General features: G+C 45.5%; 1 protein-coding gene and 2 pseudogenes across 1 annotated transcript in view; 1 reads left to right on the top strand and 2 right to left on the bottom strand.

Annotated features, from left to right (window-relative positions):
- ARHGAP32 (Rho GTPase activating protein 32) overlaps positions 1-17400 on the top strand; it is a 161829-nt gene that overhangs the window by 10033 nt on the left and 134396 nt on the right. The window contains exons 2-4 of the mRNA XM_066639519.1: positions 9427-9518; positions 12552-12593; positions 12916-13000. Coding sequence (XP_066495616.1) covers positions 9427-9518; positions 12552-12593; positions 12916-13000 — 219 coding nt within the window. The remainder of the gene's footprint in view (positions 1-9426; positions 9519-12551; positions 12594-12915; positions 13001-17400) is intronic.
- Positions 7689-7805, bottom strand: LOC136662704 (5S ribosomal RNA; annotated as a pseudogene).
- On the bottom strand, positions 10280-10399 carry LOC136662592 (5S ribosomal RNA; annotated as a pseudogene).

Here is a 17400-nt window from a genome sequence, read left to right as displayed (position 1 = left end):
GGCTCTTTTAGTTTCTTGTTCAAGGCCTATTTGTAAGCAAGGTGATGCTCTTGTCTGACCTTTTGCAAAGGTTAGTGTAGTGTAAATCCTATTTTGTTGGTCCTGTTGGTCTGCTAAAGCATCATGATATGTTTTGAATATATCCCATCAAGAATTCTGTGTTAATGGGGTGGCGGGGGAGGGGGGGAGAGCTATCTCGGAGGGATAGCTGTGTCACGGTCGGTCCAATCCTATCCAACTTTCCTGCACTGATGCAGCTGCAATGAAGCCCCAAGGTAAGCGAACAAATGTTCCCTTACCTTAAGGTGGCCTCCATGACCGCTCCCCCCCCCCAACATAGGATGCAGTGCACACCCCATTGGTGTGGCTGCATCAGTGCTGGAAAATTGGATAAGACTGGGCCCTTAGTCAGGCTACCTCCTTTTCTTCTTTCAAGCCTGACTTAATTTGCTGAATTTTTCATGAACCACTAAGTAGTCTCACTTGTTTTTTTCTCCACTGTTCTCTGATTCTTTGCCATCTGCCTGGTATTCTTTCAGTTCACCTCCCTTATTTCCTTATCTCTGCATGCATTTACAGCAATCTAGCCAGGGATCATGTCACTACTGTGTTAGGTGTTCAGGCAGAGATGAGAATAGTACTGGGACTAGGTTAATTAATGCCAGGCTAATTACAGCTCTGGTATTCTAGACCAGGGGTCTCAAAACGTTTTGGCCAGAGGGCCGCATGAAATATCTGGCGCAGTGCTGCGGGCCAGAAGAAAATTTAGATATAAAATTTAAATAAATAAATTAGAGATGGAACTTAGATGAATGAATAAATGAATGAGTGGGCTCATTCACTCAACCTCTCCGGCCCTCAGAACACCCTCCAGATGCAATCAGAGCAAAGCTCTGGTCATGTTCAGTCAAGCGGGCCAGAGGCTTTCAGAGGACAAGAGGCTGACTGCGGGCCGGATAGAGACTCGCTCCGGGCCGCATCTGGCCCCCGGGCCGGGGTTTGGAGACCCCTGTTCTAGACCACCATGGCTCCAGCTCAGCTTAGATTCTGGTAGTCGCATATAGAAGTTACATTATATTTCAGTTCTACAAGATTGATTTAAGGACCAAGTACTGGCTGCTCATATTAGGCACCTTTAGAACATAATAAGAGTCCTGCGCTTGTTAGCTGTTCCTTGTCAGCTTGGGAGGGGAAACTTCTTTCTTGAGAGTTTGTTGTTCATCGATTGGGATCATGCTAGTAGCATTGTGTTCCCCTTGGTCTGCCCTTCAAAGTGGACTGAGGCATTGTCGTCTGCTCTCAAGTAAACACGCACATGTTGCTTCATTTTGGTTTCTGTAGGGGTCAGTACATTTTCTTTGTCAACGATCTGCTTGGCAGTTTCGAAACTCACCAAAAAGACCCATGACCCACACTTTGAGAAACGCTGCTTTAGTAGATTTCCATAAACTTGTATGGTAACTTATTCCACTGTTCCTCTAATGCGGTGTTTCTCAAACTGTGGGTTGGGACCCACTAGGTGAATCACAAGTCTATTTCAGGTGGGTTCTCATTCATTTCAATATTTTTAATGTGTCAGACTTGATGCAACCATAGTATGTGACTGCATTGGGGAAATGCTATATTGGGAAAATGCTACATAACAGCCTGCCCTGTATATCAGTGGTTCTCACACATTTAGCACTGGGACCTACTTTTTTTGAATGCAAATCTGTCAGGACCCACCGGAAGTGATGTCATGATGAGAAGTGACATCATCAAGCAGGAAAATTTTTAACAATCCTAGGCTGCAGTCCTACCCCCACTTAGCCAGGAATAAGTCCCATTTACTAACATTGTTAAACGCATATACAGAGTAGCCTGTTAAAAGTACAGATGTGTAACATTTCCCCAAATGCAGTCACATACCATGGCAGCACCGCGTCTAATATATTAAAAATAAAATATTGAAATGAATGGGGACCCACCTGAAGTTGGCTCGTGACCCACCTAGTGGGTCCCGACCCACAGTTTGAGAAACACTGCTGTATATGCTTTTAACAATGATAGTAAATGGGACTTACTCCTGGGTAAGTATGGGTAGGATTGCAGTTTAGGATTGTTAAACATTTTCCTGCTTGATGGTGTCACTTCCAGTGGGTCCTGACAGATTCTTATTCTATTAAGTGGGTCCCAGTACTAAAATTTTGAGAACTGCGTCTAATGTGGTTTCTTATATGTGTCTCTGTCAGGCTAATTTTAGGCCCTCCAGCCAAGCGTGTTTGTGGGAACAGCAGGTCATAAATTCTGAAGATTGTCCCCTTTGTAGTGTGCTTGCTGTGAATTATCAGGTGATTCTTTTCTATAAAAATAGTTATGTAAAGAAAATAACAGGAAAATCAAAATAGCATACCAGAAGCTTGTAGGCTATTTTTGTAGATATCTGAAATCAAGACATAACGTTCCGCAGATGTATGTTTCTGGCTTTTGTTCTTGGATATTCTGCAAATGGTTCTCGCCTTGCCTGACGTTTTCTATACATATTGTATGTGCACATGAAAGAAACTGATATCTCTCAGTCAGTATGCTGTTAAAAGGGTGCGATCTCCAATATTTTAGTTCATTTCACTGTGTCCTTTTGTGAAGGGATAAACATAGTGATACCAACAGTGGTCATCCTTTTGGCCACTGTTGGCATCGCTGTGTTTATCCCTTCACAGAAGGACAAATTGTTGTTTTCCAGTGTTCCTCTTCGTTTCATCTCTAAGGCAGACAAAAGGGTTGAGAAACCGGATTGAAAATAATACTAGCTCTAAGCTCAAGCCATAACAAAACCTTGTGGACTTCAGGGTGCTGCAGCTCTTGCTGTTAGTGCTGTGTAACATGCATGCTGTTGTTTAGGAATTTGTGTTGATTTTTATTTTAAGGACAAACTTGACTCTTTGAGAACAACCATCAGACGCTATCCAACAAAGTAGAAAAATAGATTCTGAGAATTCCTGCTGCTTTTCTAAAATCAGCAATCCTTCTGTTGAGACAAGATCTTTTCCTCTCTGCAATTATTAAAATCATTGGTGCTGTGGAAGGATTGAAAACACAAACAAACAAACTTGGGTGGTACTTGATGGAACTTAAGTGTTGTTGATATAACACAAGATGTTTTCGACAACTGTTGAATTTATTAACTATCTGAAAGAATTTTTGATTCACGGTTTCATAAGGCAGTTTAAATACAGCTGTCTGTGATTACCTGTTTCAGGTACCAGTTTGTTTTTTTTAAAGGTAGGGGCATGTTTACTATGGTAAAAGCACAAGTTACTTAACGATGGGGACACATTTTCCTGTCCCCGTTGTTATGCAGTTAGGTCATTAAGTGAACATTTTACCCAATCTAGTGCCTTTGTAATAGAAACAGACACTCTCTGCCAGACACTTACTGGCTTCACAAGCTGGAGACAAATTGCCTCTTTGCATTAAGATCCTCTTGGTTCTGTAAACAGACACTGCTGCAGACTATGGGAGACCTGATTGCTTCATTAAGAATCTCTTTGTTGTGCTTTGACCACCGTTATATATGTGGTCTGTCATTACATGGTCCGTTGTTAAGCGGTGCACACCTGTATTTGATAGCTGCAGTCTACTTTGATTATGTGAGGGATGTCAGAAGATGGATGCCCATTGACTTGTTGCTTCTAAACCTCTTAGCTGCTTTTCTGGCCATCAATCATGGTAGCAGTTCCCAAACTTATCTTGGTCACGGTGCCCTTCTTCCACAGTGCCTGGTTGTCTCAGTGTAGCACTTCCTGGGAAGCACAAGATCTCATGTGATCCCAGCCAGCGAAGATGATAGCTCCTGGGAGAGCCGGAATGAAGGGACCACTGGGAAAGCACCAATGGCGATGACACCCAGTGTGTTCCCATTTATCCAGATGTGGGAGTGGATTCCCTAAATTGTCATTTAGAGCCCTTTTTGCTCAGTATGGAACCTTTTTGAAGAATGCAGCTTCTCCAGTGCCAATCAATTATGCCCATATTGAATGACCTTTAGATTTCTCTATTAAAACTGTCCATAAACCCACAGAGTGCATGTTTCTCACTGAACGAATGTCAACCAATAATCGAGAACTTCTATAATAGAATTACTCTGCCGGTGACATTTTAGTAGTGTGTGTGGTGATTTACTGCCCCATTGCTGTGTACAATTTTTTGTTCAAAGCAAATGACTTTATTCTCTTGCTCTGATATGAATGACTCGTGTTTAAAAGCAATAGCCTTCCAATTTATTATTCCTACTAAGCTTCTAATAATTCGTTGTCTGCAGATTTATTTTGTTAGCAGACACTTTGCCTTTACTCCCTGGAATGACCATCCAATATAGTAAGATAGTTTTGTGCTTTCCGAGTTGAAATCTTGGGGATGATGACTGCGCAGAATGTTAAAATGATCTGTTTCACTTTGCTAATCACTGCAAATTAACTAGAGGAAAGACACTCCGTAGTGGGTTTAAAAATAAACACAGGCATTTCTTTCTTATAGAGAAATCGCATAGTGCAAAATAACTATTCCCAGTTGTGGCGATAGCTGCATAACATAGTTATTTTAATTTGTTTTAAGGACTAGGAAAACAGACCAGAGCAAAAAGGAATGTTTGGTGGGGGGCATGATAGCTGAGGAAGGGAAGGACCAGAGGCTCATTGGAGATTGGGGGCTTCCCGCGGGCTGGATTAGAGGTCCCCGAGGGCTGCAAATGGGTTTGGGCACCCCTGGTCTAGAAGAATAGTTGCCTTCAGTCCTGTATGGTAGTGTTGCCTAGAACAGGCAGTTGTTCAGTAGTCCTCAGTAGCATCTCTGCAGGCCTCTTTTGTGTCCTTTGTCTTTTCCTGCTCTGACCACTCTTAGTGAGGCCAATTTAGAAGGAAATATGGAGAGGGATTTTAAAGCCAGTGACACTATGAACTGCCTGTCACATGTGCATCTCATACTTCCTTCAGCATGTGCAGAGTACTGCACATGGGATTGCACATGATTTCTTTATAAAATATATAAAGTTTAAAAAAATTGGTCTCCAGCATGGCAGTCACAGCCTCACTTTTTTGGCATTTTCTCAAGAAACCTTTATTTGTTTCCATGCTTCGTGACTGTGGTGATCAATTCACCTAAGAATCAATTCAGCTTCGGTTTGCACTGCTACTTCGATGACCTTTTGGAGAACATTGAATCATCAGGTCCTCTGTGAGTGTGACTCACCTTCTTCCTTGAATAACTACTTCATGACAGATTCTGCCATGTGCACTCATCACTTGACTGAAGCTGGTGACAGCAAAGCATATTGGTTGGGTTCAGGAATAAGTTTAATTTTGATATTCAGGGCAGTAAGTAAGTGCACTCAGTAAGGCCACCAGTGCACCTGGTTTCAGAGTAAATTCAGTCTGTAAATTGGCTAAAAGTAGGAGAAATATGACAAACATAAAGGGGGGCTTTGGGTTTTGTTTGCATGGACATGTTCCTCATTATGTGGTAAGACACTGAAGTTATAGGTTGATATCTATATGATGATGTTCGTCCATCGTTTTCGAAGAAGACCTTGACATCTAACGGGTTGTGGACTGTCCACGGTGTGTCCGCAGGTGACTAATAAGGCCGATACAAGCACAGAATGTTCTGCCACGTGTCAGGCAGACATGTGTAGGCGCCACTGTTGCAGCATTTGCAGCTCTGGCTTTATGGAGTACATGCTCTCCAGAGCAGGACTGCTGTCAGTTCACACCTTGCTGATGAAAGCCCAGACACGCTGGGCAGCTCGTGTTGTAAGGATGCCAGACCACCACATCCCTAAACAGCTCTTATATAGTGAGCTGTCTCAAGGAAAGCAATTGCATGGGGGACAAAAGAAGAGATATAAAGACACACTGAAAGCCTCTCTCAAGTCCCTGGATATTGACACCACCACCTGGGAAATCCTGGCACAAGACCGATCAACATGGCGCACGCTGATCCACCAAGGCTGTCAGACATCTGAAACCTGATATCTATGCATGCATTTGTTGAAAACACACCTGCTTTCTTGTGGTCATAGGTGCATGGCACACAATGGAATGCTATAGATTTTGGAAAACTAGCACTTTGATTCTTGGTCAAGCCCCAAAGTGATTCTGAGCGGTCCAGGGAATCACACGTCCTAGATGCCATGCACCAGTTGGGGATTGCAGCTGTACCTATGTTCCACCAGTGTTCAGTGCGCTCGCCTGTTTGAGGAAGAGAAATGCAGGCAGGTGCCTTAGCATTCTGCCCTCCTCCTCAAACATTGCCCTAGGCTAAAGATGAAGGATTTATCTCCAGTTCTTTAATGAGATTTGTTGATTACGCTTGGCATGCCAACACTATTTTAAAAATCTTTTGAAGTTGTTTATCACAATTACTGCACCTCCGTTTGCTGTATCCTCCAGAGATGTTCTCCAACTTCATTTGTGTTCTTTTGAGTTTTCTTCTAGGGTGTGTGTGTGCGTGCGTGTGTGTGTGTGTGTGTGTGTGTGGAGACAATCCTATTCTTGCCATCTCAAAATGTGTGTCCTTTTTGCTTCGTGAATTCGATTTCTCACAAGGTTGTCATCCAACTGCTTTTTTTCTGGGAGAAGTGGACTTTAGAAAGGCTCCCTGTGATTTGACCACACCTGTTTGCAGATGTTTGTGCACTTTGTGTAACATCCCAACTAGGGCTTCTATTGTTGGAATCTCCCCGTGTGAACGGAAGAGAAGGGTCCTCTCACGCAAGCAGACCTTGCACAAAGGCTGCTGGTGTGAGTGGAATCTTCCTTCTGTTCACAGAAGGACCTCGCAACGGTGGAAGCTGTGCAGGGTAATGCCTTTGTATCCATGATTTTTGGTCCACTTGGGCTCTGAATGCAACTGGAGGCTTGTTCCGGTTGTGTCTGAAGCCCTTCTGAGCATCTGAGAGCCATGTGCCAGCCTCTCCAAGGGTTAGAATGCTGCCCAGAGCCTTTCTATCGTGATTTCTGGTTTTTGGTGAAAACCGGTAGTTGTGTTAGAAAGGCTCCGGGCGGCATTCTGAGCCTCAAAGAAACCGAGCATGGTGGCGTGTGGCCTCCCTGAGGCTCAGAAAATATCCCAGACATCATCGGGACAAGGTTCCTGTTGCATCTGGGAAGTCTGCAGGGCGGGTGATCTGGGGGTCCAGCATCTACAATCAAGCAAATCCATGGATAAAGAAGCCCCATCTGTAGTCAGGATGCTGCACATTGTAGTGCAGCATGGTGGTCTCTAACCTTTTTCATGCCACAACCCCAATAAATAATGTATGAAACTGGGGAACCACCACTGATCCCATCTCTTCCCCGGACCTGTTCCACCCACCCCCCTGCCCTCGTTCCCCTCGTTTTGCCCCTATCTCTTGTGTCTTCACATTAAACCTATAAGGTAGCAGCTTGAGCAGGGTTGGTCTTAGGAGCTGTGGGGCAAGAGAGGGAGAAGACTCTGTGCAGGTTTGCATCAATAGCTCAGTTCTGTTAAGGCAGTACCAGTATTGGATTGGATCCAAGCCCTTTCTTGCACAGGCTTTGAAAGGTTGCCACAACTCTCCCCCCCCCCCATGAGTCTTTGTGGCCTCATTGGAATTGCGGCCCATAGGTTGAAGAACACTTGTGTAGCAGATATTTGGTTGGCAACCTTCAGTCTCGAAAGACTATGGTATAAGCCTACAGCACCGGGTATTCCCAGGCGGTCTCCCATCCAAGTACTAACCAGGCCTGACCCTGCTTAGCTTCCGAGATCAGACGAGATCGGGCATGTGCAGGGTAACAGTTGCTGCCATTTAAAATCTTCATTCTCTACTATGAGAGCATTCCTTAATATCTGGTACACAAGCCCTTGTAAGTCTTTTCAGAACTCCATATCTACAGTGTCACCCACATTACCTGTTTCTTGGCAGTGCATTTAGAGTTCGGCAAGGCTTTTCTGTCAGACAACTTTAATACCAGGCTCTGTTCTCCAAAGACTGCTAGGGATTTAGTCCAGCTCCTTGCCAGCATCTAGGCTTTGATCATTCCCAAGTTGGGTTTACCAGAGTTCTAAATGACATAGTTTGGAGCTGCAGTAGCATTAAAGCAGGAAAAAGTTGGTGTAAATAATTTGCATAAGCAGATTTGTTATGCAATTACTAGGTTTCTACAGAACATTAGTGCATAAAATATACGAAGTGGAAACCAGCGGCCTCCGCTGCTTGCTAGCCAATTTTTAGATGTAAATAATTCAGCCGCCTCAAACTAATTTTTCAAAATCGAATTACCGTTACAAGAAGAACAAAAGAATAAGAAATGCAATTCTTAGCAGATTTTATTTGTATTTTGGGATGTGTCTAATCATAAGCTAGAGTTCCCTTCTGGATGATTCAGAGTAAAACTGGCAATAAATTAAGCTCTTTTGTGCTTGTTACCTAGGTTCTGAGGATGGTTGTGTGTCTGTGGGGCATAGTTATGCAAGGACAATGTTACTTTTTTCTAACCATTCATTCCCCCCCACCATCAACGAGAGGTACCTCTTTTCTTGCTGAAGAGGTTCGGTTCAGGCTTGTTAACAAATCTCCCGTCTCAGAAATTTGTAAAAATTGTTTTGCGATCATAGAACACTACTTTGGGGGAGGGGCGCCTAAATTTCCAAGGCTTACCATCATTATAATGTCCATAGTTAGGTTCAAATGCTGATGAGTATGCCCAGATGGAATGAAGCACAGGATTGTGTAGTGGTTTGGTAGTTGGACTTAGACCTGAAAAATCCATGTTCAAAACCCTTCTGAGCCATGAAGCTTCTTGGGTGATCTTGGTCCATTCATGTTCTCTCAGCCTCACCTACTTCACAGGGAAGTTGTGAGGATAGAAGGAACTAATGTTCACCACCCTGAGCTCCGTGGAGGAAAAACATATGGGAAAAAAATGGAGACATTGGCTTTTGCCACTGAAGGAACCCCAGAAGATTGATGGGAAAGGCAGCTATGAGAACTCAAGAGGAGTATGACTGTATGGGAATGTTGTGGTCCCAGAACTGCACGGGGAGAACTGTGAAGTTTTTTTTTGTTTCTCTCTCTCTCTCTTTTTTTCTTTTTTTGGAGAATGATGGTGCTAGATTTGAACTCAGATCTTGTTTCTGCCCCACACGTCTCTGCAAACTGAGAGTATACCTATGTAATTGAGGAGAGAATTATTCCTGAAACTCATTTCTGGCAGTATTAAACGTTGGGTGTCCTTTCCCTCCAACAGAAACCAAAATGTGAGTTCAGAAGCTAGTGCCAATCATCTGTTTTTAGAACTAGCTTAGTTCTTTCTCTGTATATTCCTGATCTGTGTGATCCAGGGGAGCTTTCCAGTCAAGAACTGACATTGCATCAAGTGCTGCCATCCCAACTCTTCCTGTTCTTTTATTTCCTTCTTTCCCCAGGCGAGAGGAGCTGACATCCCCGATATTTCAGGAGAGCTACCGTTGAGGACATGTGGCAGCACAGCTAGCATGAAAGTGAAGAATGTGAAAAAGTAAGCTGTTTTGTCTCATCTTTGTTACTTTTCTAGCTTCAGCATCTTCCTCTGAGCTCTCCGTTGTTGACTAAAGGCATACTGGCTGATGTGTTACAGCTGTCTTTTTTTTTTAAATGAAATAAACTACTGTTACCCAAAGGCAACAGGAAGTAATTTTGAGTTATCCCAGAGCCCACCCGCATTTCAGAGTGCTTTTTAACCGATTGCATCTGGAAACTAGAAACGGACAACAGGATATCATTTTGAAAAACTCCCCAGCTTCTGCACTATTAATTTCAAATCATCTTTTGTTGCCAACGTTTTGGACACATGCATGAATGAAATTATTGTTTTCACTTGGTGGTCTGTGCAAATTCAGGGCTACTGGCCTCTAACTCTGGTTAAGAGGTTGGGAATGGGGCCATGCAATTGTGTGTCCGCCCCCCCCCCAACCCCTCTCCCTTGTGGCACTAACCAGGTTTCACATTGTAGCCTGAATTTGAAATTTGGATTAAGAGGGAGCCTGGCTAGTGTCAAACGTGCCTAAGGTTAGCTCAGATGGAATCTTCAGCTGTGCTTCAGGAGGAAGTTGGTTGGCAGCCTTCAGTCTCGAAAGACTATGGTATAAGCCTACAGCATCCAGTATTCCCAGGTGGTCTCCCATCCAAGTACTAACCAGGCCTGACCCTGCTTAGCTTCCGAGATCAGACAAGATCAGGAGATAGTGTTCAGTATAGGGAGATGGTTGGCAACCTTCAGTCTCGAAAGGCTATGGTATAAGCCTACAGCACCCGGTATTCCCAGGCGGTCTCCCATCCAAGTACTGACCAGGCCTGACCCTGCTTAGCTTCCGAGATCAGACAAGATCAGGCATGTGCAGGGTAACAGTTGCTGCAAGAATGAGAGTGAACTGGGAACTCAGGATTCCACAACCGGTTCCTGAACTTTTAACCATGGTTAGTGATTGGGAGGCTTGTGACGGGAATAGGTCATGGTAGTAATGGTATGCTCAGCAGCAGCGTCCCAGAGCCTCCTGGTACCCAAGGCTGGGCAACATAGTGATGCACAAACATCACCCCTCTATATTGTTATGATTTCCCCCATGCCTGTGCCCCCCATGCCCCCGCTTCAGAAATGGCTCCATGGCAGGGGGGGGGGAGGCTGGTGGGCCCAATTCACAGCACTTGCCCCACACCAACAGCACCTCTGACACTCCCCTGCAGCCTGGCACTTAGGCCCGTGCCTATGTGCACTGGTAGCGTTCTCTTGGGTCTTGGATAGAGAAGTCTCAGGTAGAGACCTTTTCCAGCACCTGGAATCTGAGAATCCTTTTCACTGGATAGGTCAGAGACTGAACTTGGGACATTCTGATACAAACATGTGCTCTACTATACAACCTGTGATCTTTTCCTGTTTTTGAGTGTTCAGCATACATTCTTTAGAACTGCTTGCCTGCTTTCATTTTTTTCTTGGGGGGGGAGGGGGGTCTGCTCAACCAGTCTTTAGAAACACTGTCCTCCAGAGATGAAGCAATAAGAACATAAAAACATAAGAACAGCCCCACTGGTTCGACCACAGGCCCATCTAGTCCAGCTTCCTGTATCTCACAGCGGCCCACCAAATGCCCCAGGGAGCACACCAGATAACAAGAGACCTGCAAGGCCTCCTGGGAATTGTAGTTTAAGAACATAAGAAGAGCCCCACTGGATCAGGCCATAGGCCCATCTAGTCCAGCTTCCTGTATCACAGCGGCCCACCAAATGGCCCAGGGAGCACACAAGATAACAAGAGACGTGCATCCTGGTGCCCTCCCTTGCATCTGACATAGCCCATTTCTAAAATCAGGAGGTTGCACATACACATCATGTCTTGTAACCCGTAATGGATTTTTCCTTCAGAAATTTTGTCCAATCCCCTTTTAAAGGCATTTAGGGCAGATGTCATCACCACATCCGGTGGCAAGGAGTTCCACAGACCAACCACATGCTGAGTAAAGAAATATTTTCTTTTGTCTGTCCGAAGTCTCCCAACACTCAATTTTAGTGGATGTTCCCTGGTTCTGGTGTTATGTGAGAGTATAAATAGCATCTCTCTATCCACTCTATCCTTCCCGTGCATAATTTTATATGTCTCAATCATGCCCCCCCTCAGGCACCTCTTTTCTAGACTGAAGAGGCCCAAACGCCGTAGCCTTTCCTCATAAGGAAAGTACCCCAGCCCAGTAATCATCTTAGTCGCTCTCTTTTGCGCCTTTTCCATTTCCACTATGTCCTTTTTAGGATGTGGTGACCAGGACACTATACTCCAGGTGTGGCCTTACCATATAAGCAATACCATAACGATGACTTGTTAGTTCAGATAAGTTTCTGATTCTGGTTTGCTGGTTGTTTGTAAAACATAGTTCACCAATTTAGACATCACAGCAAACCCTAAGTAACTTTAATGATGGTTTGGCATGATAACAGAAATGAGCTTAAAAATAAACCCAATTCACATGTAAAAAGACACGTTCCTTTTCAGACTTAATTCAGGGGGAAGCAGTGCTTCCGTGTCAGTGGGGAGGGGGAACTTCCTTCCAAGTTCCATCTTCATTATGATCTTGTTCTGTGCTTTGTCCTTGTTTTCTTTTCTCAGTACTTCTGCTCTATGCAGAATGCTCTCCTCCATATAATCTGCTAGCTGGATTTGTGTTTGACCTGCCTTTGGCTAAAATGTTGATTTAAGGTCCAGTAGAGATGGATTTATTCAGAACATCCATCTATCATCTGCTGATTCTGCTAGAAAAAAGCTGGCCCGCTTTTCTAGCAGGGAAGAGGCCAGATGCTAAATCTCATTTTTGCTCTTAAATACCCATGGGAGGAGTGAGTGATGATCACAGTCTCCTTGTTTCATAATCAAAAATAGCTGCTGTAGGACATCAGCACATGTGATCAGAGTCTAGGCTCTATCTCTATCTGTACCTTCTGCAGTTTTGGGTAGTGGGAGATAATTATGATTCATTGCCAGATTTAAGGACGACAAAGGATTAAAAACTTTGTTCTGCACCCCCAGATCTATCAACCAAGGACTGATGGGCTGTGATTCTTTTCACAGGTAAAATTCTGGTTTCACTTCCACTCTGTGTGAGGTTGGTCATGCTATTTTTGTCCCTTCAGTGCCACGAAAGATGGAGGAACCTCTTGTCCTTCTTTTTTAGACACTGGTCTTCATTGTGCTGGAGTACACTATCTTTTGCCTGTGACATGTAACACTCAACTGTGCATTCTCCACAGAGCTCTCTTCTCCACTGCATTTATTTGTCATGCAGCACTTCACGTACCGTTGGGTTTGGGATGATTGGGTATCCAGCCTTTTATTAGCACAGTTGGCTCTGATCATGTTAGTTTGATTTTAATCCTTTTTTTTGTGTTTTCAGATTGTCCTTTACTAAGGGCCACTTCCCAAAGATGGCTGAATGCGCCCACTTCCATTATGAAAATGTGGACTTCGGCAACATACAGGTGAGTGTCACAAGGACATATTTTTTTTCCGCTTGTTCAAAGTCAGTTTGGACCATGCTGTTAGAAAACTGTCTAGCCTAGCAATTTTCTGTCTTTTTCATCTCATGACACACCTATATGGCACTGAAATTTTCAGGGCATACCATCTTTTTTTTTTTACAATTAACAAGGCACACAGCGCTGCTGGTGGGAGGATTCACATCTCCCAGCGACCCTACTAATGAATGACCCTCCCCCAAACCCCCATAGCAGACCTATGGACCATTTGCAACACACCAGTGTTCCGTGGCACACCAGCTGAAAATTTCCATCTAGCCGATTATGTAATTATTGGTTAACTATCATGTACACAGCTGTCTGTGAGTGTATTTTCCAGCCTCCCCAACAATCTGATACTTGCATCTCCTAATAAGGCCTGCTACCAGGAAAGTTTGCATAAGGATATAGTCTGACCTCCTTGTCCTTTAGTGATGACTGTCTAACAGGCTACGACACCCTCTCCCATTCCTTCTTGGCATAGGGCAGACCTGCTCCAAGTCTTAGTGCTGCTTTATAACTTGGCCCCATTCCATTCGCTACTGATAATAAGGGAGAGTGTAACTGAGCTCATTGCACCACTTTGTATGTCACTCCTAGCCACGTCATGGTGTTAATGAAATCGGTTCTGTCATTTTTGGAAGAAAGCTTTAAGTAAAACAAACAGGAAAAAAAACGCACAGATTTTATTCTGTATTCCTCTAAGCTGCTGTTTTTTCTCATCTGTCATTCAAATGTGACATGAATATTGAATCTTCACACTTCTTTGAACCAATTTCCATAGTAAAACCTTTGTTTGAAAGGCCTCTGCTTGTGCATCGTGATTTAAGCAGGACAGTTTAAATGGCTTGTGTGAAGGAGAATTCAGTCACAGCCTACAAGATTATAGAAGCAGCTTGAAATCTTCTCCATGCTTGCCTGATAATGAATCTTTAATTGTCAGCCTGCTTTTTGTTTAACAAAGCTCTTCAGTGGTTCCTTAGCTTATTCTAATAATTATATTCACATGGTTAAAGGCTTCATTGAAACAGAGCCCCACTTACCACTAGCTGTACTCCTTTGTTCCTAGTGCTAGTTAAACTAAACCAGCTAACCAAGTTGAATCTAGATCCAGCCATGCTATATCAGCTGAGACTCCTAAGTCAGTTACTCTTCTGAAGAAGCCTTGATGTTCAGGAGTATCGTAGGGACTAATCAATATGTTTAGTTTATGATGGTTTATCAAGATGGTTATGCTTCAGTTGTCCTACATTCATGGGTAATGTAAGGCATAGTTACCCAGAATATGTTGGGCATCTTCTAGACCAGGGGTGTCCAAACCCTGGCCCGGGGGCCACTTGCAGCCCTCAGGGGCTCCCAATCCGGCCTGTGGGGAGCACCAAGTCTCCAATGAACCTCTGGCCCCCCCGAGACTTGCTGGAGCCCGTGCTAGCCGACGCAACTGCTCTCAGTGTGAGGACGACTGTTCAACCTCTCACCTGAGCTGTGGGATGAGGACTCCTTCCACTACTTGCTATTTCACATCTGTGATGCAGCAGTGGCACTGAAGGAAAGGCTGGCCTTGCTTTGTGCAAGGCCTTGAGCTACTGCAGGACCTTCATTCATTCATATAAGTTCCATCTCAAATATATTCACTTATGTAAATTTATTCAAAATTTAAATGTAAATTAATTCTTTTTCCCCCCGGCCCCCAACGCAGTGTCAGAGAGATGTTGTGGCCCTCCTGCCAAAATGTTTGGACACCCCTGTTCTAGACCAGCGATTTCCAACATTTTATGGTACACTGACCTCTATGGTCTTTGCAACTTCCAGCTTCTCAGAGACTCTTCTGGATTCTGTGGCTGTTTTTCTAGGGCAACCGTCTGTAGTAATGAATTGTCTGTCCTTCTTCCACTGCTAGTAACCAGCGGAAAATTTGTTACTACAGGCAGTTGCCTAGAAGGGAAGTTGCAGAACCTGAAGGAGGCCTTTGAGTAGGACTGCTGTCTTGGGTTGCAGGGGAGTGACATTGTGGACCTATCCATGTTTTGATAGTTGGGTATTGCTTTTGATGGTGGAATTTGATGTGAGAAGCTATTACAAGAACTGCAGAATGGGCTGTATAAGTTGGTCTGGTTGAAAATGGGTGGGGAGAAGGAACTGGTGTAAATTCTGTACCCTGTCATTTCATTCCGTCAGTCCTTTCAATCTTTGGCTTATTTGTGGGTAATTTGTTGCACAATTAGTCTTGCATTTTTTTTAAAGTGATGCTATCTGATTTTTAGCAAGTTGTAGCACAGAATTAGTCTGCAGGCTGGAGCTGTGAGACACCCTGCCTGTTTCTAATTACTCACTTATGCTGCATGGAAAGTTCAAATGAGGGTTTGGTAGATCCAACTCAAACTGAGTGGGTATCTAGAGCAGCCCCAAATGCTGTCATTCGCACTTCCTTTTTGTATGCATCAGCATGTACCCTCTCTAATCCCTGCTTCTGCCACATCACCTAAAGCTATCAACATTTGTCCCCCACTGTATCGCTTCGCATGGTCCATCTGTTGGAAATATCACCGGTAGTAACTGATGATGATGATGATGTCATTGCTAACTACTTCTGGTTTGGGAGGCCAGTCACAACACAACAAACACCGGTAAGAGGCTCAGGATGGAGATGAGGACTTTTTTGAGCATGTGAAAAGTGCACATTGGAGCTCTTCCCGCTGAGCCACACTGCAGCCAAACTTCCCGCTGAGCCAGTTGCTGATTGTCATGTTGCATTGTTGGTCTCTCTGCCAGGTGGAGAACCAGACACCATCTCAAGTACCACTGGTGATACAAGTACCACTGGTTGATCTAAACCAGGGGTGCTCAATAGGTAGATCGCGATCTACCGGTAGATCGTGAGGCAAAATGATAGATCGCGGAGCCCTGTCTCTCCAAACTGTGAGAGACTGTGTGAGACGTCTAGTGAGTAGACGAAACCGACATATTTAGCTGACACTAAACTGACACTGAAACTGACACTTTAGCTGCTCTTCAGGCATGCAGCAGCAAAACTGACGAAACTGACTAGTTTCTAGTCAGTTTGGTGGCGCTGCATGCCAGAAGAGCAGGAGCTAAAGTGGGCGGCGGCGGGAGGGGGAGCTGGGCTGCACTGGACTGAGGTGCTTCCTGGGGCTCCGTAGTGGAAGGGGGGAGGGGCGGGAGTTCGAGATGGAGTCACTCTGATGGCAGTTGCCGCGGTAGGCCCCGAGTGACCCTCCCCTTCCCTTCCAGTCAGGTCTGGCCCAACCCAGCCCAGCCATGCCCGGCCCAGCCGCCCCTGTAGGAGCCCAGAGGTAAGTGCTGCGGCCGCTGCCGCTCTCGGTCGGGGCTGACAGGTGAGACGACCCCCCTGGCCCCCCCACCACTGCAGGAGGAGGGCCGGTGGGAGCAGTGTCTCCCCCGCCTGCCGCCTGCACGCGCAGCCCCTCTCCATGGAAACGGGGAAGCCCCCCGCCGCTTCCGAGGAGGACCTGCGACGCCTCCCTCTCCCTGCTGGTCTCGGGGCGCAGCCACAAAGAGTTTGGGGGGGTGGGGAGTGGGGAGCTCCTCCCCCCATAGTGCAGCAGGGCTGGGCATGTGCCTCTTGGGGGGACCTGTGGCTGCCCCCAGTATGTGGGGTCGGGAGAGAGGAGAGGCCTCCCGTGTGCTTCCTGAAGCATCTGGTGGGCCACTGTGGGGCATAGGAAGCTGGACTTGGTGGGCCTCCTCTGACCTGGTCCAGCAGGGGCTCCATACATCAAAGGGGGTGTCTGTCAGACGCTTCCTTCCCCCCTGGTAGATCTCCGGGCCTTGCTGGGTTTCAAAGTAGCTCTCGAGCCAAAAAAGTGTGAGCACCCCTGATCTAAACAGTTACCTTTCTTCTCCCACCCTGTCTTATAAACGTACCAGATTGGGAGCAGGATCACGCTGTTGGCTAGCTCCTCCTCAAGCTCCATTGCTGTGATCTTCAGCAGTGTCACTGAAGAGGCATGCCTTCATCCTCCTCTCTCATTCTCCAGGAAAAGAATACAAGAACAGCATGGGGTTGTGGGCTGGGTGGAGGGAGCAGCAGGGCTGAAGGAGTTGGCGGACTGCCACATGGTTTGAGGCACCACCTACCAGTTCACCACGTCCTCTAGTCCAGGGACATGCACTGAGGGGAGGCAGACCTGTCCCTGTCATTGTCCACCTAAAAGAACTGCAGCCAACCCTGTGATTGCACACGGGCTTCACCCACTTTCCATCACTGTGAGTGTTCTGATTTCTGCATGTGCAATCATAGGGGAGACTGCGGCTCTTTTCTGTGCATGACTACAGGGGAGGGTCTGTCTCCCCTGCCTCGCTGCACCACACATCCCTACCCT

This window comes from Tiliqua scincoides, chromosome 11 (genome assembly GCF_035046505.1).
Source record: "Tiliqua scincoides isolate rTilSci1 chromosome 11, rTilSci1.hap2, whole genome shotgun sequence".
Classification (NCBI taxonomy): Eukaryota; Metazoa; Chordata; class Lepidosauria; order Squamata; family Scincidae; genus Tiliqua; species Tiliqua scincoides.
The sequence above is the reverse complement of the archived record's forward strand: the minus strand, read 5'-3'. Positions and strand labels throughout refer to the sequence as shown.